Source organism: Echiichthys vipera, assembly GCF_963691815.1.
Source record: "Echiichthys vipera genome assembly, chromosome: 7".
NCBI lineage: Eukaryota > Metazoa > Chordata > Actinopteri > Perciformes > Trachinidae > Echiichthys > Echiichthys vipera.
Window position 1 is genome coordinate 21,380,353 of NC_139832.1, and position 27,938 is coordinate 21,408,290.

Below are 27,938 nucleotides of genomic sequence, written 5' to 3' on the forward strand. Positions count from 1 at the left end.
TTATCTGGTCCTATTCCTCCACTTGTCTTTGCAAATCAATTATAACTGTCAGTGATGAGTCAGTGTCAGAGATTAAAAGAGATCACTTATATTCCTCTCTGCCTCATTCTTCCACTTCTATGAAGTCTATTGTTCATTTTTTTTCCAGGAGTACTTAAGTGGCTTCTTATAAATGGTTTGTCTAAATGGACTTTTATCATAGTGTATTATAGGCTACAGCAGTTCAGGGAAAAGGCTCCTGTGGTTCATCATCACTGTTGTCATCCGGGGGGGAAATAGCTTTACACAGTCTGTTAAGGAGTTGTTTTTCAGCAGGACCAATCATTTAAAGAATAATGAGGGGGTTTAACCAGCTCCCAGGAACATAAATCCCACAGCCTGCTTGTGAAGAGTTTGTTTTACAAAATAAAAGCCTCCCCATGCTGGCCAAAATGGACGCACGTGTTAAGTAAATTCGACTTAGCCTCTTGACCTTTTTAATGGAATTCCAGTGTTAACTTCCTGTCAGCTGATGTCACTCACATACACTGCACCAGGAGATAAACAGAGAATGTTTTGGGATGTTTATGTTTACATCTGTGAAAAGGCCCATATGGTGGTCTACATTTTGTTGTACATCGCTCACAGGTTTATGTAAGACATATATTTTGGTCATTTGACGTCATTCAAGTGAACAAAGAGCCTACAGTTGAGTAGGTTAGTTCGCAGTTAGTTCCCATGGTGTCCTTGGTGTGTGACATAAATGCTTCGTCCTGGAGGAACGCCCTTACCTGCTTCTTTTCTTTTTTTATCCCACTAATCGTTCGCCGTCCGCATGTCAAGTATCTTTACAGAAGCAGTAACGTCGATCTCCTCTATTACTGGTTCCTGTCGGCGCCAGTTCGCTCGGCCACAGTGAAGGGTCTCTGGCGCCCTCGTCTGTTTCTTTAGAGTACTGCAGTCTTGTAATTAGTAGGAAGTTATAGTGAACTAAGCAGGAAATTACGAGGGAAAAATAGATATAATTGGGTTTCAGGTGAAACTACAGCAGACACACTGATGAAAATACATATTACTAGAAAAAAACATAAAATAGGCTACTGAGATTAACTGCAACATAAAATGTTTAGTAAGGAAAGCCCCTTAAAAGATACAATTCAAATAAAAAACAAAGATAAATACAAGTAGAAAGTCAAGAAGAAATAAATCTTGGGACACTGGAGAAAATAGTTAAAGCCAGTTTTAGAAAGTAAATATACAACTAATAAATGGGGTTAATAGAGTAACCTAATAACTATCGAGCTACTGCCAAATAGGCTACACTGCATGTTAGCAACCAAAGACTAACATATTGTTTGCATTCCTGATGTGTTGGAGAGATTTGACACCTTTTAAGGAGAACTTTACAACCCAGCCATTTAACAATAAAAAGCATGTTTAATTGCAGAATATATTGACAGTACAGTACAGCAATAAAAACACTGCCATATTGCTCCTATTTTACATGACTTGCACAGCTGCTGTTCAGCTTATTAAACACAAACAATAATACGGTACTTGTACAGTAATGATGAGAAACACAACATAAAGACAGGCTCACAGAGCACATTGCCCATCACTTTCCACTGACAGGTGGCTGTGTTAATTAAGAAATGCACAATATTATAATAATCATAAGAGCAATTACAAAGACACAGAGCATTCGATCCTTACAGTAGTGACATCCTCATCACTGGGGCCTAAAGGACAAAGTAGGCTGAAAAACTGGTCACGCAGGGAGCAGAGATGTACAGCCACATAGCCCAGACAAACAGAAACAAAACAAAGTGAAGAATAAAAACCAAAAAAATATGGATTACTTTGTACGTACGCAATACATACATGAAAGATGACATGAAATTGTCAATTGTCATTACTCTGTGAACTGGTCTTCATTCACCACATAACATCCTCTGTGTTACTGGTACCTCCGTTCTGAGTGCAGCTGCATGTCCCTACAAAGCTTCAGTTTGTAAATAAGGGCACCACAGCTACTTCTTAACAGCCCTCTTCTCCCTCAGCTACCGCAGAATCCTGGGAGCCGATCTGTCGTCAGTCACTGCCTTGCGGAGCCTCACCCCCCGGCGTATAGACACCAGCATATCTTTGTCCTCCTGGGTCATAGGGGATGACTCCTGGGGCGCAAACTGAGCTGGATCCCCTGGCAGAGGGCTGCTGAAAGGGAAGTGACCCTCACCGAGTGCGTGGGCGCTGGCTGCCAGCTCTCCTATCTTCTCCACCAGGCTGTGGCGGTTGGCAGCAAGCAGAGGGTCCTCCTCAGTGCTGTGGGCGGCCATGTTGGGGCCCTGCTGGGTGTAAACAGTCCTGTCCGCCCCTCCTCCTCCACAGCCCCAAGCTGTGTCGGGGAGGCTCATCCGCTTTGGAGAAGCCCTCATGTAGTCACTAGCAGTTGGGTCATCACCATACAGAAAGTCCTCGCTGCCCGCATGATGCTGGGACGGGCTGGCATACCCCGGTGTATCAGGCACTGTGGGGGTCTTGACTGGCACGATAGGGGGCCGGATGGGAATGGGGCCAGATGTGGAGGGCGTGCGTCTCACTCCAGTTTTGGAGGATGGAGTCCGGCGAATGGTGGCCGTCCCTGAGGTAATGACTCCAGAGGTGCTTCCCCCTGCACCGTTTGGAGTGCCCTGCAGCGTCTTACCTGCAGGCAGACCTGCTGTGCTGGCAGGCCTCTTGGTTTGGATCATGCGGCGGTAGCTTTGAGCAATGTTACTATGGCGAGGGATGGTGGAGGACTTGTCAAAGTCTGCCTGTCCTTCGCTGTCAGCATCCCCATTTAGAGAGTAGCACTCATAATCAGAACCTAGAAGCGACAGTGAATCATGAGCATCTATTTTCCAATGCATGATACAAAATACTGAAAACACCAGTGTTTTGAAGAGTCATTTCGCAGCCGTTGAGCTTTATTACATAACTACAGTAATCATGTTGGCATTGAAAGCAAATAATACAGCACTTTCCAAATTACAAAAAATCACATCATAATTACATTTAAAAACAACAGGACAATTCTATGCCTCTGAGGGAGTGTATGGCTGTGATGGGTGAGTGTTACCTTGTGAGGGTATGGTGTCCTCGGAACAGGAGGGGGTGTTGGTCTGAGTGCTGTAGCCACTGGAGTACTGCAGAGAGTCCCTGCTGCTCTTCTGCTGCTCCATACTCAAGCCTCTGGTCAGAACCATAGCTAGAGTACTGGCTGCTGGAGAGAGTGGTTCACCATGCTGACACACACACACACACACACACACACACACACACACACACACACACACACACAGAAAGTACATAGAGATAAGCACACATTTACATATGCAATTCACCACACTACTATTCTCTAGGCATACAAAGTTATGTACTGACATTTAAAGTTCTACTCCCTGAGGACTTCTTACCTTGGCTGTGATGGTTCCTGGGCCAATTCTCGCTCGATGTGGATCATCTAGATGCATCCCAGAATACCCCAGTGGACTCGGCGGAGCTTCAAATTCTCTCATCTTATCCACAGACCCCCTCCTACGCTGCAAAGTGCTGGACAGTGATGGCTCACAGGATTTGGCCCAGTCCTGCAGCAGCAGCAGACGGAACAATGAGCCTCTCCTAACAACTGTGGGTCTCCAGTGGTGTCCACCCAACAGTCGTGCAAGTCAGTTAAACACGGGAGCAACTATTTGGCTCATGAACTGGTTAGATGTGGATGTAGCTTGATGAGCGACAGCAACATGGTGACTGTGAGGTTAATATTTACGCTCATTAATGTGCATGAAGGCAATAAAACAAGAAGCAAAGAAGCAAAGAAGCAACAGCGTTTTAAAAGAGCAAACCCAAAAAGTAAAATTGCAAATGAAAACAAACCTTCCAGCTAGGAACCTTTGATGTGGGTGAGGGAGTGTTGGATCCAGGGGAGTGGTTAAATGTGGGGGACGCAGGAAGTATGACAGAGAGAGGCCTGATGGTGCCAGTGTGAGAGAAAGCAGGGCGGAAGGTACCGAAGGATGAGCATGAGCCAAACTGCGAAATGGACAGACAAGTCTGAGTCAGAGTGCTCGCCATCCATAAATAGTCTACGTCAAACCGCACTGCGGCTGTCAAGAAGAGCCCACGGGCCTCTTTAAGCTATAGATAACAATGAGTGGAATGCACAGCATATTTTGTGTGTGTGTGTGTGTGTGTGTGTGTGTGTGTGTGTGTGTGTGTGTGTGTGTGTGTGTGTGTGTGTGTGTGTGTGTGTGTGTGTGTGTGTGTGTGTGTGTGTGTGTGTGTGTGTGTGTGTGTGTGTGTGTGTGTCCAATAAAGCAAGTAGATTGGTGAGATGCCTGCAGTACGAACCGCTGTGGGAGAGTTGCACTCGCTGACAGACTGGCAGGTTTCTGAAGCCTCAGAGGAGGCTGAGCTTGTTGATTTCTGGGAAAGGGAAGATGGAGTCAAAAACAGTGGGGAAGGAGGTGTGGGAGATGAGAGATGCACAGAAAGAGGGTGAGAGTTGAAGAAGAGCGTTGATGAGCTTTAGGAGACGGGAGGTATTTCGGTCTCTGAGGAGATCTTTAGACCACAGACTGGATAGAAAATAAAGTAGCCTGGAAGATCATTGATTCAGAAAAGAACATTGCATCAGTTTGGGTGCTGCTGAGTACGTTCTATATACTACACTCACATAACTTTCTCAGTCTGGTGGGATAAAAATTCAACATTTGCAACAGAGGAAGCTCTGTTGCAGCAAAACCAAGAAGCTCTGTCTGGGTTTGGTGGTTGAGCTATCGAGCTGTTATTGAGACGTATGGGTTTCTGTCTGAAGTGCAAACATGACAAGATTGAAGGTGCAAGATGTATGAAGGATTGTTGTTAAAAAGAGTGAATTGCCGTGGAGCTACTGTGTCATGAAAGAGGTGTCATTTCTGTGTCCTCCTGCCCTACAGCATTACTGCCTGAGGAATCTCTGGAGCTAACAAGTCTGATTTGTTCCGTTTTTTTTTTCCTGCCATAAAATCCCTTAGTTCCTCCTGATCAAAGAATAAACTCTAGTGTTATGGCTAAGACTGCTACCTGGCTGGTGATGTCAGAGGGCATGGGCGACGGAGGCTTGGAGTGGGTGTTGGCATCCTGCGATACAAAGCCCGAGTCGTGGGAGGAGACGCTGCTGAGCCGATGGGCTCCTGCCGAGGGCATCTGGAGGATGCTGTTGACAGGATATCACATCGTAAATGACTCAATATATTTGGAGGATATACAATGACCAAACTAAAACAAATCAAACAATTAATGTATGCATTTACAGTGTCATTGTTAAATGAAAAACATGTTAAATTATTGTTTCCTTCTGTTACAAAAAACAACTACTTTTTTTATTGGATTGTTTATTATTTAGTAGTTTATTATAATTTATTAGATACGTTTGTTTCATTGAGACGTGCCTTTTCCATGTCACATTAAAATTAAATGATAACACAGAAAACTACCTGAAGAGGGGTATTGCATGTCTTTGTTGTCCAGCAGAGAGCAGCATACACGTACAAATACTTAATGCACAAGCTTTTTATTTTTTAGAAAAGCAGATACATCAACCGTGTTCAAATTAAAATATAATCATCTGTCCCATCACACCAGGGGCCTGGCTGTGGGTGGGACTTAGTGCCAATGATAGCAGCACATTTATGATTGACGAGGGTGAGTCTGAAGCCCCTTTCGTACAGCATGTTTGTTGCTGTTGTTTGTGGTTTTGTTCTGTTATGGGAAGATTTGCGTTCAGTCCATGGCAGAAAAGACAAAAAATGGATCACAAAAGCTGAGATCATGAAGGCAGTGTTATGTGAAAATTCTAAATGATGCCATTCTTCTCAGTTTGGTACATCAAAGAGCATTCAAAAGTTATCTCTTCTTTGATTTGTCTTTCCCTCTGAACATTAACAACTTTCTTTGAGGTTTTTTTTTACTCTTGCTATGTCATTCTCACTCCGCTTTGCTTCTCTTTGTCACCCACACATTTGAAAATATACAACTTGTGCTTCTTACCTTCCCTCTGTACTGCTCTCCCACATCTCCTTCCCCCCCTCTCCCTCTGGAATATATCTGAAGTTATCACTTCTCCTTAATCTTTGTACTCTAGGGTAAGGCTTAAGGTGGAATGCTAAATTAAATATGACAACTAAAACAACCATATATGATTCATTACTAGACACTATTTCTTTCTCATCTGTGTCTTTAAAGAAGTACTAAGTGAGCTTGTTTTTCTTCTATTCTTTTTTTCATTTTGTACCCACAACTGAACCATGCAGCGGAAATTATAAGATTTTCAGTCCATGAAAAACCTCTTACAGACTTAGTGGATAAACTAAGTTAAGCTTTGCATGGACTAGTCTTATTCTACCCTAAAACACATAACTCTAATTGCGATGTAAAACCTAAATCTGCATCCAAATTAGTCAGCCAAACATAAATATAGAGCACTAAAAATAGACTGCGGTGTTTATTGGTACAAACATCAGGGAGGTTTTGTAAGACTAAAGCAAAGTGATGACTTGAGATGTTCCTCAACTCAACATTACAAGGGTTTACATATAAAGAATAGCTAATTTCTCTGACTCACATTCATGGATAACTTGTTGAACCATCACCATTGGACTTATGAGAAATATGTGGAATTTGGCTCTTGTGTAGGCTCATGGCTGTCAGGCTGTAATGTTTCACAGCTTTGGAGCTAATCTGGGTGTAAGAAGCTTGAGAACCGCAAATCTACCGGGAGCAAGAGCTGAGACGCTGGCGAGATACGCCATGTACTGCATGTCGACTGTCACTGGCGTTGTGTGTGAGTGTGTGTGTGTGTGTGTGTGTGTGTGTGTGTGTGTGTGTGTGTGTGTGTGTGTGTGTGTGTGTGTGTGGGGGGGGGGGGGGGGGGGGGGGTAGTCATGACAACCTTTAATAGTGAATGATTTTGCTTGTTGAAATCAAGAATGTGCATGGGTGTCTACTCTAAACTGCAGGACAGCTCAGATCCAACGTGAATAAAATCTTCCTTTAGCAACCTATCCAACACAGAGCTCGAAACAAAACACACCGAACAGAGAACAAAGGGGAAAAAGGTGTGTGTGATATACCTGCACATGCTGCTCTTTCTGGAGCCAGTGCTGCTTGGGGAGGAAGGAGGGGTCTGGTAGGACCAGCTATAGTCGGAGCCTTTCAGGTCCCGGATAACCTGTGGCGACACATAATCATATGGTAATGATAAAGTTACAATATTAGGTAGGTAGCTACCAGTTCGGATAGGTAGGAAGAAAAACATGTAATTGTTTAGATATACTTTAACAAATTACAACAAATCAAGCCTTGCCTCGTTATGTCACGCTCAAGACTTTACAGCAGAGCACGTGGGATCAACTCAAAATAAGCTCAAGGGACAAGAAAGTCAATGGCATTAAAAATTAAGTTTTATCAGGTTCTGATTACATGGAAAATAGTTAATCGTAGGATCCATTAATTTCTGGTTATGATATAATTGTTGACAATGAGAAAAATATAGAATATCACAAGATTTATCATTTAAAGGCAAGTTTGGGTCCCCTGCTAGAGCTGCTGCCCCCACGACCCGACCACGTATAAGCGGTTGAAGATGAGTGAGTGAGTGAAGATTTATCATTTAATAGCCTTGAACCTTCTCTGATTGGATGTCAGATTATAAATGTACCAGCAGCATTTATTGAATCAGTAGCAATATTTTACCTGCTCACTGGCTGCTGGCAGCTTATGTGGATCTTCAGTCAGCATGGTGAGATCATCAACAATTGGCTGTAAATGTGTTACCTCCCCCAGCATGGCAATCTCTACATTCTGGAGGGGGAAACAGGACGGATCAACATAAACTGCTACCACATCAACAGAAAGAGCAAGCAAATTAGAACTATCTATTTACATATATATTTACATAGCTATTGACATTTAAATGATAACAAAACAAAGGCTAAATGTTCCTCACCACCACGGGCTGCAGCAGGTTAATGAATGTACAGTAACGCCCCCTCTCTTCCAGTAGGGCTCTTCGCACCGCCTGCTTCTCCGTCTCCTCCATCAGCAGGTACAAGTCACTGACATCCTGCATGGCACTGTCCAGCTGGGGGCGCAGGTTACCCCGGCCTGTGCAAGGAAAAGCAAGGGAGCAGAGAAGGGGGGGACAAAGGAGAACAGAGGTGAGGGGTGTTGGGTGAAGATAGACACGAGAGGAGGAGGAATGAAGAGGGGAATAGGAATTTTGGAAGTGACATGAAGGAAGAGAAGTACACAAAGATCAGGTGAGGGAAAGAGAGTGATGAGAGATGATTAGAACATATAATGATAAATTGTTTGTTTACTGGAGGTCAACACACTAACAAAAATTACTCAAATGGTTCATGTACATGGGAATGAAAGGTCCTGGAATGGATGCGATTAGACACACGAAAGTAAACAGAATGTCAATGTCGGTCATTCAAGACACTAGATGACAGGTGAAGGAAGGCAAAATAATAAAAGTTTGAGATGAGGATGCTCATGGTCACTCTGATTGCATGATTTAGACACACATACACTGCCAGATAAAAACACCCTCCAGTATATCTTAGCATATTTAGTTCCGTCTATACCAAATAACAATGCGCTCACTCTAACTACCTTACGACTTACATTTCTAAGTAAGAAATATAGTTTCGAGTGAGTTCAGATTTGTCTTGATACGTCGTTTGCAACAACTCATAATCCCTCTGACAGCGCTGTAATTGTCGTTAAGCAGCACCCTGTATATTTGTCTTACCACTGTCTATATGTTTGAAGCATATCAGCGTTTAATATGACACTTATTAAATTAAGGGTCTCATCGGGATCTGACAGCTTGACAATTAATAGGTCCTTAAAACCAGAAGTTTAGGTCTTTAGTAAGATGCTTAGCACTTGCTGAGCCACATGTCGGCTCATAACAAAGCAGTAATTACTAAGAGGAATGAAAGACCGTCTACCAGATAAGTTGCCAAAAATTGGCAGCTCCTTACTCTATTAAGAGGTATTTAGAAATTGAAAGGCTACATTCGAAACAGATAAATTAATGATTAATGTATAGTGGCTCAGTTCCATTTAGCTACTTCAGTTTTATGGCCCCGCTGCTATTGTACATGCTGGCTCACTGTCACCGCTTACTAGAACACTTGAATAGATCAGTCGTTGTTACGTCATAAGTAACACCTGCACTATTCCTGCTATGACCTTGGCCCTTTTCACTTACAGCTATGTATTAGTTTACATTCTACAATCTTAGGATATTAACAACGAGTGCAACGCTTCAAGTTTGTGTTAAGGAATGGTTTTGATATTCGCCTTCTTGCCGAGAGTTAGGTGAGAAGACACCACTCTTATGTCTGTCACGCTACAACCAACTGCTTAGCTTAGCATAAAGACTGGTAACAGGGGAAAACAGCGAGCTAACTTGCTAACTAGCTTATCCGTAACTGTAACACAGCAATGTGTTGTATTTTTTTATGGTAATTTTTGAAGCTGGTAGGTGGATTTAGTTATATTTGGACAGAGCCAGGCTAGCGTTTTCCCCTTGTTTCCATCCTTTGTGCTAATCTAAGCTAAACAGCTGCTGGTGGTATCTTCATATCTAGTGTACAGGAGAGTGGTATCAATCTCCTCATCTAAATCTGCAATAAAGTGAATGCGTGGTTCCCCAAATGTTAAACAATTCCTTCTTGTAACCAAAAATGCTAAGACAACACAGGATTTTCATTGACTGGCAGTTTGACCAAAAAAAATTAGGCCTTTGAAAACTATGTCATGAAACACAGCAGACATACCTAAAAGCTCTACAGCCAGGGGAAATAGCCAGAAAGAAGTACAGGAGTGGTTGTAGGGGCAAGCAGGGGGAGGAGAGACATAAGAACATTCAGTGTTAGCTGTATCAAATCAGGGTACTTTGCATGTGTATAACTAGCCTGTACCACTGATGTACAGTAAATCCTGTGTGAAAATAGGAGTTTAATAACAACCAGCAGTAGAGGCTAATGCAAGCGCAGCCAGGAAAAACAACCATTTCTTTGATTAATAAGGTAGAAGCAGATAAATCATCCAAAGCTGGAAAGGAGCTCTTTAAAATCATGCCAGGAATTTTATTTGAGTTGTCATTTCTGATTCTACACTCTAGATGGCACCAGTTCAGTCTGAACATCTGGCACAGACCAGCGACCATCAACCAATGTAATATAAACCCTAAAATCTCCAGTTGCATGAGTTGTTTTATTAATCAACAGGTTCTCTTGGATTTTCTCACCTTTTCTTGCTTTTTTCTGGAGTTTTATGGTATCTAACGATTTCCTTTTAATTTCCTGACGAGACCGCTTGTATTCTGTGGAGACAAGAAAAGACGTATCAATTTCTGCCCAATATGCAGTGCTCACAAACACGTATTTATAACTTGTGTTTTCAGGTTGTTCACCTTTGGCATGGTCTTTGTCCAGCTGATTAGCCGTCTTCTTCCATTCCTCTATCCTGTCCTGGAGTGGCGTAACCAGCCCTTCCATAAGAGCACTATAACGACGAGGGGACACAACACAAGGAGAGAAAGTGAGAAGCACAAAAACACTCAGTGCAGAGTGGCAGAGAGGAAGGTCAACAGAGATGGGATGGGAACCAGGAACACAATAATCCACTCAAGGTTAGAGAAAATTGCGGTGGAAGAAAACTCAGGTGACACGTACTTGGTGAAGTGGCGTAATTTTGCCTCAATGCTGCGGTGTCGCATACACATCCTTGTCAGAGCTGAGCCGACATCCCTGGTGGCACCTTGGATAAGACAAAACAAACCAGTTGTCACCCACGATATAATAGGTTGGCATTACAAATCACAGATATGCCCCTTGACCTAGGAAAACATGATTTTCTATGGGGAGAAATAACACATCAATAAAGCATTTTGAGCGGTTAATTCTCTCCTGTCAGTTGGATTTATCAGGATGCGTTTTCTTTTTCCTGCTGGCAAGGCGTTCCAGCTGCAGCCACTAGGTGGACGAGTGCTGATTGTAAAAGCAGAGCCCATAAATGTCACATTTGTTTGGTGAAAGCAAATGGGACACAGAAAAACTAAAACCCTACACACTCCCTTCCTCTGAACAAAACATTTATTTCTCCCTTTGACACTTCCAAGATTGCGTGAGTGATTCTCACCACAGTGTAAACAACAGCTTGTGTGAATCGGGTACTGTACTTTTCCCTCTTTGCTGAAGTGTAATTAAATGGGGTTTTCAGCCCCTAAAGCCCAGACTGGGCCACTGTCTTATGGATGGTTCACAGGCCGGTGTAATACTGATCAGCACTGATCCAGTTGTAATCTGGGCCACATAGGGCTAATCTGAGGGTCTCTCGTCACACACACACACACACACACAATCACACACAATCCTCACCGACTGTAGGCATGCAATATTGTATTTATGTTCATGAATGGTTTTTGGAGCACATGTGCACAGGTTGTGTGTGTGTGTGTGTGTGTGTGTGTGTGTGTGTGTGTGTGTGTGTGTGTGTGTGTGTGTGTGTGTGTGTGTGTGTGTGTGTGTGTGTGTGTGTGTGTGTGTGTGTGTGTGTGTGTGTGTGTGTGTGTGTGTGCGTGCGGACAGGTGGTGTGATTTACCATCCCCCCACCCCCTCTATCCTGGAGGAAAAAGGAGGGAACCCTGTAAGGGGATATCCCTCTATTCTTCCCTGCCTGCACTGCCTTTCCTGTTCTCTCTGTTTCCTAAACACCATTCATGCAGGGCAGACTGAGAGAGAGAAAGAGAGAGAGAAAGAGAGAGAGACAGAGACAGAGGGAAAGAGAGAGAGAGACTGGCTTGAACACTGCACTGCAAAAACAGGCTGTACGAAAGAGTGATCCACAGAAAGAAACAAAAAGACAAACACGACTTATATAGTAGGCCTGGAATCAGACACTGAGTAAAAGGATGCTCCACATAGTTGTCCAGTGAGATCTGCGCTAGTTTCCAGCTATCCCATAAAGAAACTAGGTTACCGACTCCAGCTGATATCACGTCACACTTGAAGTTCAAAGACCATTTCACTCCTCCACTCGACTATCAACTCCAGTGATGGTTGCTCCAGTTCAAGAGACACTGGATCTGGACTCCATCTCACTGAGACATTTTCGTGGGGCAGATGTAGAATAATGCGAGTGTGTTTGTGTGATGTGAGAGAGGAAGGGGAGGGGGGGCTGTCTATGTCAGCATTGCTTTTCTAGGTGACAGAGAGGGGAGGGTTAGAGGTGAAAGGTCATCCAGCTGTATCGCACGCAGGCATTAAAACGCCAGCAGTAAGTGATTGAGTTAACATGTGGAACCTATACGCTGAGCTCTTGCTATAAACAGCGAAAGAGGTGTCCATCTTTAAAAGACTGGTGTTGATTATCTGTCATGTAACGGCCTTTAGTCTGTCGGGCTCATTGCTTCGTAAAGCCAAGTGTTGAGACATTGAGAAACGTGCACACAGCGGGACACGTGTGTGGAGGTTACCCATCCCTCCCTTTTGACTTTCTCCTCTTAAAAGCATTACACGAGGCGCCCACAGCTGCAAATTAGCGTTTGCAGGTTTGAGGGAGACTGAAGGAGAGATAGAGGGGGAGAAAGAGAGAGAGAAAAGTGGGCTCTTTTATCTGTATAACAGACCTTCCCAATGTCACTGTCAGCTAGCGAGTGCCGCTCACCCCCACTCTCCTGTCCTATGCACACCTGCCAATTTCCCTTCCTCTCCCTTCCTCTTCATCTCCCCTCCTCTTCATCTCCCGTCTCCTCCTCCCCCTCCCAGAGGGAGAGCTGACAGCTACATCCTGGGGAGGTTCAGAGGCTTCCTGCCCATGTCCAAGAGCCCTGCTGGCCTATGGCCTCGACCGGATGGACAAGGCTACAGTGATTCACTCCCATAGCACCCTGCATGCATACACACACACATGTGACAAACATACAGTATACAAGCTGGGAGGAGGTTTTGGATTGAAAAAATAAAGAATATCCATCCATCCTTCCATGAAGAGGGATCCCTAACCTTTTCTTTTCTTTGTTTTGAGGGAGTTATTGGAGCCCTTTGAGGTAATTTTGTGGTTTGTTATTTACAAATAAAATATTTAGTATTCGACTATTACTATATTTAGATCTATCACTACTCGTCTTTGCAGCAGTTTGAAATGGGGCTTCAAGTATGTTTGAGCTGGAAAAGTGATTATTTAGCAGACTTGGACCCCTGGGGCTTCGGGGGAAGCAGGGCTGACCTCATAGCAGACACCCACACATGCATGAATGAAGTAAAACACAGACCACGGAGGAAGAGAGCTGTTCCAGCAAGGGACGCATAACAGCATATATCTTAAGACATGGAGCAAAGAACTGGGACTGCCGTGCATGTCACCTGTTTCATTATAAATGCCGAACATGAATATAAATTGCGAACGGATCTGCTGTGAATGTGGAGAAGTGTGTGGTATTGTTGGTGGGAAGGTCAACTTCCCCCAATGTTTGGGTTTGTTGGGATACAGAACCAGCTCAGTGTGGTCCCAGTGTTTACTGAGTGTTTCCATCCAGAGCTGGTTCGGATTAACTCCCCTGATTCTTCAGGGTAGGAGGAGCATTTTAATAGGTCTGCTTTATAGGGGACTCTCCTGCCAGGAGCCGGGAGCCAGGAGCTAAACTGCCACGGGTCTCATTCCCTGATGTCTTCAACATGGTAGATTAACTATCTCTCCCTTTCGGCATCTAAACCCTGTTGCTGGGCTCAGGTTTCATTTGCAGCCGTGAGTATCGAGCTGGAATGAGATTCTGCTGTAGTTACGATTCTAGTTCTTCCGAGTCAAGTGGGTGCTCCCTTGTTCTCCATTTCCTGTGTCAATAAAGCATGTTTATATGGGCTACAGAGCGAAAAAGTACCAAATATCCTCACAGGTACAGTTCCAGGAACATGAAGAGATTTTTGTCAAGTTCTCATACAGTTGCCGTTTAGCAAAGGAAATGCCATCATACTTGAGACAATTATGCAACAGTTTTTTCACACCTTGGCACCGTGGCACCTTGGCACCTTGGCTGTAGAGCTGACTGCAGCTGGCATAGGCTGTTAAGCCTCCTGCTTTTACCTTCGCTCATGCCTTCTAAGTGCTACAGAATGTGAACTGGCAGGGAGACAGCGGTGGATGAAAGGGGCCGTGGGATGAGAGGGGGGGGGGGGGGGGGGGGGTGATCGAGGGTACACACGGCCAAGGTGCCGGCTGGGTACGTCAAGGTAAGGGGCAGGGGAAATGTTAGTTGGCTGCTGCAGGTGCAACAAAGCACTGCCAGGTCAAAGTCTCCCACGTTAGGCCCAGTAAATATATGAATCATTGGTTCATGTAATGTTTTTCATCAGAATCTTCGTGTGGTTTGAGTGTTTATCTTCTCAAAGTAACTGGAACACATCATGCAAACATTTTTTGTCAGTGGAGAAAAGAATCAAAAAGAGAATGAGCATGAATTGCTTTGATTTGATCAGCTTTACTGGTCTTGTTTGGTTACCATTTAAGCAAATACGGCGCTGATATTTCTGAATTCACAAACCTGATAAAACATCATACATTCAAATCATCAAACGTTGGCTTCAAAGCACAGCTGGCGTACTGGCGGTGTATCTCAGTAGGGGCAGTAAGTATTAAAAAATAAAGCAGCATCCCGTGCGTCTGCTGGTTAGGGAATAATATCTTCTGATGGAGGGAAGAGCGGCGGATAAAAGAGCCCCGTGTGGACATCGACTGTGAAACAAATGCATAGTACTGTACGCCTGCAACAAGAGAATTATAGATCTAACTGAAGTTATATAAATTGGGAATGACAGATGCAGACAAGTCTTTTGAGAATCTCTCTGATCTAAGATGCGAGTATATTCACGTCCATAAGAGCCGCACTTGAAAAAAAGGCATTTCACAAGATTCTTTCTTCATGATCGTAACAAAGTAAAGATCTGTTTCACCCAGTTTTGTGGTTCATCTGCTGACAGATTGGGGTGAAAAGTATATTTGACTTTGTAAACAAAACCCGTTGTGGGGGGATTGAGGGAGGGGTTTCATACTGCATTAGCTACTTGCCATCAAGGCAATCATTGTTTATAATTACTGTCTTCAATGAGAGTTTATGGTCCGGTGTTCATACTTGTATTTTGTATTTCAACTAAAACATGTCTGCATGCTATATTGTTCAGAGAACACATTATTTTTCTCATAATGTCAGAATATTTGAAAAAAAGCCCAGTCTGCTCTGTTTGGCCAGTGTTTCCTGGTCTTCCCCATGGTCGCTATCTGAGTTTCTGCACGGTCATTGCAGCCAGGGAATGACTGTAATGGCATTGTAACAGCACTTTCTACATACGTATGTACAGTTGTGACATCAAAACTGTACAAAAGTCACAGCTTGTTTAAAGTCACAGTTTTTGAATATGAGCTGGGCATTTCTCTGTGGCTCTGTAGCATTTTGATACTCTGATACTCACTGGATGTTTAGCACCTCCATCTGCTTTATAATCAAAGAACACACGGAAATCTCACCTTTTTACAATATTTAGGTTTTATATGTTCGGCGAGTATCACAAATGTGCCTCAAGGATGAGGTCTTCAAATAACTGGTTCTATTCAGCAAACAGTCCAGAGCCCTAAGATATTAAATTCACATTGTAATAAAACAGAGAAAAGTTGCAAATCCCATTTAAGAAGCTAGAAAAACCCCAAAGTTTGAGTTTCTGAGTGAACTTATGCACTTTATATGCTGTCTGTTAGCACTGCATTAAAAACCTTTGTGTCACTTCCTTAAATGCCAAATGTCTCTTACCAGCAACAATAGAAATGAAAGGCAGAGGAAGCAGCTTCAGAATCACACACACACACACACACACACACACACACACACACACACACACACACACACACACACACACACACACACACACACACACACACACACACACACACACACACACACACACACACACACACACACACACACACACACACACACACACACACACACACACACACACACACACACACACACACACACACACACATACATACACATACACACACACACACACACACACACACACACACCATTGTTGTCTGGCCATTACTTCACAACCAGAAACACCCACAGACATGGAAAGACCTCAGTGTGTCCTTATGTGGTGAAAACATGATCTGTAGTGCATTAGGACGAGACTGAAGGAGGTGAACAAGGAGGAAGTGATATTTTTCTGTTGAAGGAGTTTCCTGTTCAGGGACATAAATGCTGCTAAAAATAAACGCCACCCCTTGTCCAGATGTGCTTTTCACTGGAGTTGAAAAAGGGGAGACAGAGAGAGAAAACAAGAAAATGAACCGAAATGGAAGAAGAAGACGTAATGTATTGTGCAATAAAGTGGGAAGAACAGAAAATCCACAGGGCACTGTCCTCAATTCGCCTCCTATCCTATATGCAATACAAAGTACCCAAACTTCAAATACAAACAGATACAGACATTGAGGCAGTAGTCTGTGAATGACTCACTTAGTGAAGCAAAGTCTGTGGGCCAGTTCTACCAGACAACACAAGCTGTCTTGTGCACCGCTTTCACTAAGGTCTTCTTCCTCTCAGCTAACCGTGTTCTGCCCACTCTTTTGCTTTGCCATAGTGACTCATTTGCAAACAATGATGACACTCCTGCTGTTGCTCATATAGCATTTCAGAAGCTCCACCTCCACCTGTAGCCTCCTGAGCAATGCTCCTGAGCCATAAGGTACCCTGAAGGAAGGTTTAATATGATCGCTCCCTAGTCTCCTCGGTGCTGAGATTGGTGTGTGCTTGCAGGGAGAGACCAGTTGGAACCTAGATGTCAAATATAAACTCTCGGTTTTATATTTGATAGGAATAACAAAAGCTTTTCCATGTGGGTGGTTGGACTGAAATTTTCTTCTCTGCTATCTAGATTAAATGCTGGACATTGTGTACTGTCATTTTAAACCATAAATGAATCCAAATTTTTTCTCTTTCTTCGTGTTGATTGATTATGGCCACATACTGCCACCACAACCAGCTTCTATGAAGAACTAGAGTGGGACTGGGAGCCCTACTTAGCCAAAAATAATTCAAGTACCTCAATTCAAAACCTTACAACTCTCCTAGCAGCTTTGTGAGGCTGTACTTAGGCACAATGGCACTTTGAGCTGGATTCCTAGCATGCTAACATGCTCACAATGAAAATGCAAATATTTGTATAATATATGTAAAATATTAATATAAAACCGTATAATGTTCACAAATTTTATGGTGCGTTCCATTTGAACTGGGAAGTCAGGTGAATCTCACCTACCCCAAAGTCAAAATCCAAGATGGTTGCTCAGCGCATCAACAGTAAGAAAGCTGTAGTGATATACTGTTTATGAGCACTTCTGTCTTATTTGTGTGCTGTACACACAGTACACACACTGTCTGTGGACATTTTGCTACTGTGTTTGTATGTGCAAAATACTGCGTAACATGTTATCAACTGATATTGCTAACGAATCCCACAGTGAAATTAACGGTTTCCAAACTTTTTGTAAAAGCGCCAACTCGACTGTGATGTCATTACCTGCTTCGCCTTCCAACTTCCAAAGTAAATGGATTATGTCAGCATTATCTTCACCATCTTAGTTTAGCACACAAAGTACAGCTGAATTATTGAAATCCATCTGGCAGGGAAGATTAATGCCTGTACCAAATTTCATGGCAATCCATCTACTAGTTGTTAAGACATTTAGCTAATAACCAAAAACGTCAACCCAGTGGCAATAGAGAGGACAATTCAGGAAATCACTGAAGTCTGTAGAATTCATCCTCTGAGGATTATGAATGTCTAAAACAGTGAAGTAGTGCTGAAAACAATCACAACACAATCACATGATCTGACCAGTGATCCTACGCTCTCAGCTGATTTCTCCAGCTGTTTCCAATCAGAAACCTCAGCTGTGCATGTGTCCCTTTCATTCCCTCTTTAAATGTCCTCCCTTACATTCCTACATCAGGCTCCCTTGTGTGTATTTCCCTCCTCTTACCAGCTCCCTTCCACACTGAGTTCATGTTCAGGATATAGCCGAACACAGTGTTCCCCAAGTCTCATGTTTGTCTTCTTAGAACAGGAGTTATGCAGACCAGAATGATTCGTTTTCTTTCCATTATTATTCTGAGCTTTTTTTTCATCTATTCCTCACATCATTGTCCCAGCCACTTCTCCCTTTGCATGTAGTCATTATAATGGAAAATATATGGAAAACATTAATTTACACAGCGACCACATTGAGATTTGAGGTTGAGGCCGATAAACTTTAGAGAGACATGGAGAGCTGTTCCTACAGACAAGGTAGACAGCTGAGGGAGAAATAAGAGGCCCTTGTCGCTACTTAAGCGAGGTTGTGAAATACCAAAAGAGCCTCACATACAATCTGCAGAATGGCACAGTGGAAGCACAATGGCATTTATTAAAGTGACTGCATCTACGTGTAGATCCAAAACATTTAAAATCCATAAGCTCTGACCCATAAGATGCAAGACTAACCTCCCTGTACCAGTACAATACAGGCTTATATCAGGACTGACCATTAAATGTCAAACCTGATGGATGTCAGTGCTGGTCACATGGGCCACACTCTCATTATTTGACATGTTCGTAAAAATAGCTGTGCTCCTGTAACAGAGCAGAGGACAGTAATCCCCTGATCTCGCTCTGCACTAGGCCACGGTCGCATCTCGTCCATGCCAGGCCGTCCAGATGGCGGATAGGGATATCCGTCCCATCTGCCAACCCAGAGAAGCACAGTGGCCAAGCAGATTACTGCTTCGCTGAGACACTGATCTACTAGCATACCTCCATTCCTCCACTAAGTATGGACTGAATGAGGAAGAGAAAGACAGAAAGACAGAGAGCTTGCAATGGCCCACAGGAACATTATGTCTGTGTAATGGTGTGTCTGCGCTCTACAGGCTCTGGCACACAGATGTAAAGAGATAAAGGTTTCGTCAGTGTTGAGCACAAACGTGCAGTGCATTGCAGTCTGGCCAGTGATCCCAGAGTGTGATTTTTTAAAGCTAGGGGTGGCTGATCAGAAAGAGAAGCGAAGGCAGTCTGTGTCTGTGTGTTACAGAGTGGGGCTAAGAGGATTAGCTAAACGCCTCTGCCTAGCCTGGATACCCAGAGCTGTGGAAATCCCACTGCAACCAAAACCCTACCCCTGGCCAACCCCCCAATCGACTAGACTCATCACACTCTCCGAAAAATATAAGGCTGTATCTCATACCCTGATGGACAACCAGCCCTGAACTCTGACCTTTATCTTATTCAACCATGTCCAAAAATGGAGAAAAAATAGTCGACCTTCCACTAAAACATATGTCATCCAGCTTAGCAACAACAAAACACCAAACCAGTTCAGTCCGGTCCTCTCACAGAAAAAAATTTCATATGAATAACAAAAATGTTCTAGACAACACACCAAAAGCTATTAAGCTAACCTCAAACTAAGTCCAAGGAAAAGATGAGTGTTGAAACATGAAACATGTATATTTTAAAAGACTAAAATTCTCCAAAAACATAGATCTAATGTAGACTTTGTGGCCGTCAGACTTTTATTACACCCAGATGCAAGAGACAGACGTGCCTTTAGACATAGATCCATCAGCACAGCTTGCAGAAACAGTGCTGTCAGACACAGTACCAAACCGGCTGGCAGCCGACTCCTCCAGCTGCTTCATAAAACACAGACGCTGACGCCATGACCATGACCATAAACTCTAAAAATGGACAACACAGGCGAGAGGAAGCCTGACCATGTACAGACACAGAGAGGAGGTTGTAATGTATGGGGGAGGGTCTCACATATAATAAGGCTATTATGGGGTTTATATGAAAAGATTAACATAAAAATACAACAAAACAAGTCAGGTCGGAGAGGAAATAAAACCATTCACTGTCCTCTCTCTCCCTGGATCAATTAAGAAGCTGAATGAGGAAATGTTGCTTTCCTTGGCAGTAAAACATGCACAGTCTGGAGCGCATGTGTGAGAGTCAAAGGGGTGACGAGTGTGTCAAAAAGGTAGGTTAAAGGAAGCAGAAGAACAACGCGATGAAACCTCCAGCTGTGCCAGCAGCTGGAGCTTGTCCCCGAACACGAGAGGGGAATTGGGGTGACAGCGATGATGGCCAACAGTTCATAGCCGAGGGCCGGCCCCCTGTGGTGCAATCAGCCCTATATGGTGGTGCAGACGATGAGATAAACATGATCGCTGAAGGCAGACAGACCCACACACTCGTGAAGGGGGGAAAAACAGCCACAGAAACTTTCAAAATGGTGAGCAAGTAATCTCCATTTATCTACCACAGTTTCCTGGACAGTCTTAAGTTAGTCCATGTAAAGGAAGAGGAAAGAGAAAAACATCTGCATGCCAATTTAGGACAATAACTTTTAACACTGCAGCTGGCAGAAGGGCATATTTGCGTAAACTCTGTCCATGGAGCCTGCAGCCTGGGCTTCAAAGGTTATCCCAATCCACTACGAGCCAGCTCCAGTAAATATCGACATACCTCCTGGTAAATTAATTGCTGGGGTTCAGAGCATGCAAAGACCAGCACAGCTCTCACAGGAGAAGTGGGATTGACATGGTGCGCTGGTTGGTTTAAAAACTGCACGGTATCTTTTATTAGATTCCTTGGAATAATTGTTTGGGTAAAAACAAAAACAATTACTAATGAAGATGTTTCGCTTGAACTTAAATGCTCTGTACACTAAGCCCATTTTAAAGGAAGATAATGATAATGTGATTTAATCTACTGTAAATTTTTACTCTACAAATGCAAATCACAAACTCTCAGGGCCCATAGTGATGACTTTAAACTGCTTATTTTTTATGTCCAACAGTCACATTGTTGTTTTCACAATGACATTCTGCAAAAGCGTCGCATTGAAGGAACGCCGACTTTTTTGGTCATTCACACAGACAAAACAAAGGCTGCGTAAAGACACCCCAGTTTTGACTTCACAAAGAATGCCGGCATTCCGGAAGCCAAAGCCACCGTTAATCAACCACTCAAAGCCAACCCAATCCACAAACTAATAACTTTATATATTAAAGTAGCATAGCTGTCAACATGTGTCCACAGGGGGCATTTTTGGACGCAAGGGGTTACCTTGCTTACCAGCATTTGATGCTTGGTGGGCTACTAGAAGTTTTCAATTGCTCTTCCATGACTACTGGCCAGCAATAAAACAGGCTAAGCGGGTACTCAGATGAGATCAGGCAGTCATGGAAAACGCAAGTCCTTCCCTTCATTTGGATTGGGGTAGTCTGTTTAGGCTGTGGCCTAAATCAAAGGGGGTGCCAAAAAAACCCACAGCAGGCTGTGGTGAAAAGTTGAGACAGACTCAACTTTTTGGAGAAATGCAACCCGTAAACATCCTGCCTCTATCATTGACACAAGAAAGTTGTAAAAACTAAGAAGGTAAAAAAAAAAAATACAAGCACTTAACTGAAGGTTTGTGTAACAGTTGATAGTTTCCTACAACAAGCTCCAGCATGGTCGCTCAGGAAATGTTATAAACATAACACAAATCTGAAAGCAATAGCCTATGTGAAATATAAAGTGCTACCTGTGCTTCATTAGGGAGTTAAAGAACACAGCAGGAGGTCACACAAACCATAAGTGACGTGCCAACCACCGGACAACAATGTGGCATTTTGCCGGATCTGCCTGAGGGTGTGTGTATGCAGCATAATGCTTTCACCCGTGGGCTGTCTGCTCCAGGACTTCAAAGGAAACCAAAGTAGAGGCTTGTTTGGAAAAAAAAAATTATAATATGGAAGTAGATCAATGAAATGTGCTTCTGTAATCTGTGTAAAGTGTAAACGCTAGCATAGCAAACTGAAAAATTAATCCTAGAAAACGCATTGGACTAATCCAAATTTTGACCTGACGATAGTGCTAGATGAAAAGTTAGTGTATCACTAAAGTTATTAGTATTCATCCTCTGGCCACCATGGATATCTTTGCAAAATCTCATAGCAACCAATCCATTAGCTGTTGAGATATTTCAGTCTGGACCAAAGTGGAGTTTGACTGACCAACAAACCGACACAGTCATCCGCAGAGACTGTTTGATAGTTTTTATTTAAAAAAATGAATGTCTTAATTTTCTACCCATCGCTTCATCAGCACCAGACTAAACGTTTCATTAGTTCCTCTTTATTTGTTACAAAGTATCTTATCACCACATAGCGATCCCTGCACCACTCATACAGTCCGTGGCCTGAGAAGGATGACATTAATCCTAAAGTTAATGTCCCTGGGAGAGGAGCAGAAGAGTGAGTGGGTGTATGAGTGACACACTTAGAGGGATTTTATGCATCTATAGCTGTAAAACTCCATGCGGCCCTCGCTCTCATCTCTGTCTGGTCCATCTATCATTCTGCTGTTTTACCTTCTTTTACAGTGGACACACTTTTCCTTTGAAGTCCTGCCTTGAAATGGTCGATACCTCGGCTTTTTTTGAAGCAGGCTGCCGGCTGCTAGCAGGTTGGCCCGAGTCTACCTTGCTTCATCTTGCATTCACATCAGGAATCATTTAGGTTGATGAATCGCCATGACAATAAACTCTACTGTTACTGGACATGCTATAGGAGTAAAACTGGTGAGAATGTGTGAACACTGTTGAAGAAATGCCTCTTTAGTCCCTCCAGCAGTAAGTGGTCACTAGAGGGCTGTGCTAGTGCAAACTGTTTAAAAGCATGTTGGCATGTGACCTGTGAGGTCAGGTGGCCAGCTACCAGCTGTCACTCTTTGAATATCTGCGAGTGCGTGCGTGCGTGCGCGCGTGCCTACGTTTGTGTGATTATGATTGTGTGTGTGTGTCAGGAGTCTTTACACGCTCATCCGCATTTGCAGGCTTTTTTTTGACCTACATACTGCTCTCGACGATCAACTCCAAAAGAAATCTTTGTTAATCAGCTGCCTCTCTGTCCAGCCTGTCTGCTGCCACTAGCAGGGTGACAAAGCAGATCAGGAGACCTCATTAAGTCCGAAGAAACAATAAGCTCAGATTTTCACTTGCCTGAGCCGTCAGCCCCCCACATGCTAGCAGCAGAAATGCGTCTTGAGGGGCTACACTGCCTGTCCACTACTAGTTTTCTTTGATTATAATTGTGTAGCAACTTATTTTCTAAAAAGTAAAAAATCTTCACCTGCTCATAGTATTTTCTCTATGGGGGTGAAATGTGTGACTTGCACAATCACATGTTTAAAATTTGTGTAGTCATGTGTATATACGATATATATATATATATACACACATATATGTCATTTTTCATCCTTACCTCTAGAGTTGGTAGCCATGTCCGCCACCTTCTGAAAGGCATCTAAAAAGGCCACCGCTGCCAGAATCGTTGTCCTGTAAATAAATAGACACATGTTCATTGACTGCATACAGAGTATGAAAATATTGCACACAAACTTTTTTCATCAAGCTTTTACTGTTCACTGGAACAACTTCTCACCTGAGTTGAGAGTGCAGTTTTGTGGCCTTGGCACTGAAGTCTTCCCACACAGGGTAAGAGCTCTGATGAGAGAACGGAAAAGAAATGAGTCAAACAAAGATTTTGCAGTGGACATTTAAGTGCACAGGCATACCTTTTCAAACACATACACTGCATGCATTCATGCTTAAGACAACATAATATTCCCTGGATAGAGTCCGTATTTTCTCCTTAATTTACACGGATAATACAGAGTTGAAAGGTTGCAGTAACTCAAAAAGGAGCGTGGCTTCTTAGCCCAGGGTTAGAAACAGGTTGGTGTATAAGCTCCGTGCTCTGACTTGTCTTTAAAAAGGTCAACATAATGTATCAGTGCACACGTTATATTGTCCTTGATCTGCCTAAACACCCTCCTTCCTTGTTCTTTGCCCAGGGCTGGTATGCATGTTTAGATGTCCTTTGTACACGCATGATCTGCATAAGTTCTCATACCATGACTGTTTATGTGCACTGGGCATGTAGTATGGCTGGTCTTTGAAAAATCTGGATTAGATTTACCCCAGGATCATCACACACTGCCTTGAGCTGTAAGAGCAGAAGCCAAACATAAAACACATTCAAGGCTAGATCCCATTAGAGCAAGAGCTTGAGCCCTGGAGAAAGGAGAGGAAGGGCATAACCCCCATGTGGCCCTTTGATGGAGAGAAGCCAAAAGAGACCGCACATCCTGACTATATATAGTCAGTTTGGGATCGGGAAACAGTCTTGCTCTTCATCACTTCTGGTATAACCTCCATTCTTAAAATGACGGTGTTAAACTCCCAGCTCCTCTCTGCTTTAGAAAGTGATTTAGGAGCCATCATCCCTAACAAAAATGTTTGCCATGATCCTCCCAGCCTCGATGTCTGCACTTGACTCCAACAGGTGCCTAATTAGCTTGTGTGGCCTGTGACTCCCAGTGGGGCAGGAGGGATGCGCTGCCAAGACAGCTGAGGGAGGCGGGTGAAGAAGTAGGCAACGCGGGGTTGCATGCAGAGCAGCAAGGGGAGGGTGGGACACACATTTCACTCTTTTTCCTCAACCGGCAACTCCCTCGTTGTTTTCTGGAGGGCGAGGTCAAAACTGTCATCCTCGGCGGAGGTAAGCGGTGTTGCTCAGGGATATTTTTTGAAAGGTGGTTGCTTTCCCACATGCAGAGGCTTGAGGACACATCCCATTTGCATCGATAGCTGACCTAATTCTTGATTGCTGATGTAATAGAGCTGAATCATTGTATTCCTCTCCCTCCTCTTCTACCACCTACTCTTTTGCTTCTTTTCATGTAGCTTCATCAGACAGTTACATAACCAGCAGGTGGTGCTTTTAGCAGCACATTTTGTCTGTTCAGTCTATAAAAGAGGCTAAGTTAAGTTCTCCAAGTGCAACAAATGGGTATCATGTAGGTAATTGTACACTATACTGTAACATTTTACCCGAATCAACAAGATCACCACAGTGCTGCTGCGTTGCTCCCGGGGGGGTGGGGGGTGGGGGGTAAAGCTGGCCTGACAGGATGGCGTGGCGCAGCCAGGCGGTAGGAATGAGGTCAGATGTCTGTCTCAGACAGTGGACATGGACACTGTGCTGACTAAGGGCTTCAGGCTCATTCATCTGTGCTGCTTATCAATACACAGATGTGCCTCTTTCTATGAGCACCCCTTTCCTCTTTCTCTCTCTCTGGCCCTGGCATGATCACAACACCAAAGGGAAATACAAGTATATGAAACCAGGCCAGGCCTGCCAACAGGCCAGAGCTGATTGGAGCCTGACAAATAAGGGCCCATAAGTAGTCTGTGCAAAGGCACCACAGCCCGGAAAGCCACCTATCAACGAGACATTCGTTAGGTTGAAAGCGACGTCTGATGCTCGACTTATTTACTATTCACTTATTCACAGTTCTAAAATGAGAAGACAGGGAGATGCCACGGGGCCTGATGAATGAACGTTCACACTTTCCATCTGTTGTGGTGAACAACAACAGACCACCCTGGTTCAACTTCCTTGACTTGACCCCTCCCCCAACACACACACACACACACACACACACACACACACACACACACACACACACACACACACACACACACACACACACACACACACACACACACACACACACACACACACACACACACACACACACACACACACACACACACACACACACACACACACACACACACACACACACACACACACACACACACCATGGGAGACATAGTTCCTGCCTAAAAAAACATTAATAATGAGAGGTGGAGAGCTCATAATTTACACAAATAACATGCAACCTAAGTCAATCTGGTTACCAACTTAAGGCCAGGATAAAATGTGTATTTAACTAAATATTTCTAAAGTACAGCTTTTCTGCCACAAAGCCAAATATCAGGAAGCACCATCTATAACCTTTCATGGCTCAACCTGTGTTTGACATTTAGGAAACCTTTGAGGATGGGATTAAGGAGGAACAGTTGTTTGGGGCTCAAATTGCACCCCAGAACATTTGCACTAAGATAGCTGAACAACATTTAAATTCCCCTCCTTTTGCCTAGCTTTTGCTATTCAGAAATTGATTAGGCAGCTATGCTTTCACTATTTGATTCTAGTCATGATGAGACTTTGACCCCTGAGGCAAACACACTCAGTCATTAAGTCGTTTCTTAACAAACTAAACATTTTAGTTATTATTTTAGTTTTATTTAGCAGTAGCCTATGGTAGGCTACGCTCACTAACACACGAGCTGAATTACTGTTAAATGTAACCAGTGCCTGACAGACCTGCTGCACATTATGCAAATAACACAAAGGGAAACATGTTTCATCCCTCAATATGTCCTGCAGCGGTGTTTCCAGTGGGGGAGGACCCGGTATAAGAGACAAAGGCAGTAAAAATATGCGTCTGATCAACCACAAAGGTCAGATATTATCCCTGTCTACTTTAATGTAGCCTGTGTATGTGTGTGTGTGTGTGTGCGTTACCTTCATGTCGTTCACGATGGCCTGGAATAATCCACCCAGCGCTCCACACTCCTTCTCCACGGACTCCATGGTGTCAAAAAAAACAAAACAAAAAAAAAGCTCGTTGAAAGACAAAAAAATCAGATTAAATATCCGCTTTCAAACATTGGACATGGAGATCTTTGTTTTGTCCTTCGTTGACCTCTCCTATTACAACGTAACCAGCAGTGGAGAGGATGCGAAGCCCAAAGCCAGCAGCCTGCGGAGTGCATAGACAAAAAGAAATGTGCTGCTGCTCGATGGCACCGGGGGCTGCCGCTCGCTCGCTCTCTCTCTCCGCCGCTACTCGCCTTGACGCACGGGAGGGATGGAGCTGGGAACTCGCCTAATCTGGGAGGACTACAGCCGGAAAATGTGGAGGGGACACGCACTTTGGCCTCTCATGATCGCAGCTTTAACACAGATAACGGAGAGATCACTATTGCGGCGACGAGGGCAGGGAGAGAGGGCACCACGGGAGCCGGGATCGGTCGCAGGTCTGAGACGCGGGGACGCGCTCAGATCTGTTGTTGGTAGCAGATGTCGGAGCTGGAGTCTCCCGTAATACGATCCATGGGAATGGAAAGGGGGCTGGTCAAGTTTTTTTTTTCTCCACTTGCATATAATGAGAGGAGGAGGGGTCAAGGAGGAACACCCCCTCTTCCCCCCCCCCCCCTCCTCCCCTCCCTCCACCCATTCAAACAAAAGTGAAGTCCTGTCTTCCCATCAAACAATTGAAATGCAAAGGAGAAATCCCTTGGCTTCAGATGTGTATTCACGCACGCGTCTGTTAAGGACCATTTGTACCTCTATAGATTGGGCCAGGAAACAGTAGCATGTGGGCCATGATCACTTCTTTCCATCAGTTAATCCCCTGAATATACATGACAAAAGACAGATAATGTTCATTCAACTCAAAATTATTTCCTGTAACTTAAAAGGATAGTTCAACATAGTGGGAAATATGCTTATTTGCTTTTTTGCCCAGAGTTAGGTAAGTTGCTCTTCCAGTGGAAAAAACGAGATGCAGTGCCATATAAGCTGCATGCTTGCAGTGGCATATCCAGACTTTTTGACTGTGGTTGGCAAAGTTCAGCGCTGACTTGTGCAGGGGTGGCAGAATGTATGTGTGGAGCACACACATACATGCCTGAGGAACATTAACCTCTTAATGTTCTGACAGCCGCTGACTATTTGTTTTTCAGAGGCTGTACTGGGCTCAGTTGTAAAGCTAGAGTTAAGATGTTTGTTGAATGCCCTGGGTCTCTAGTTTGTGGTTGTAAAGTTTCACGAGGCTGTGATTATCCTAGAAGTCACAACAGA

General features: G+C 43.8%; 1 protein-coding gene across 1 annotated transcript; it reads right to left on the reverse strand.

Annotated features, from left to right (window-relative positions):
• Positions 1 to 1,534: 1,534 nt before the first annotated feature.
• Positions 1,535 to 27,083, reverse strand: mtss1la (MTSS I-BAR domain containing 2a). The gene is made up of 14 exons (XM_083917456.1): positions 26,598 to 27,083; positions 23,604 to 23,665; positions 23,424 to 23,497; positions 10,752 to 10,836; positions 10,490 to 10,581; positions 10,325 to 10,399; positions 8,006 to 8,163; positions 7,753 to 7,860; positions 7,131 to 7,228; positions 5,083 to 5,215; positions 4,369 to 4,443; positions 3,435 to 3,605; positions 3,098 to 3,263; positions 1,535 to 2,845 (listed from the first exon to the last, which is right to left on the reverse strand). The coding sequence occupies exons 1-14, from the start codon at positions 26,664 to 26,666 to the stop codon at positions 2,040 to 2,042; spliced, it is 2,172 nt and encodes a 723-aa protein (XP_083773582.1). The 5' UTR covers positions 26,667 to 27,083; the 3' UTR covers positions 1,535 to 2,039.
• Positions 27,084 to 27,938: the final 855 nt, after the last annotated feature.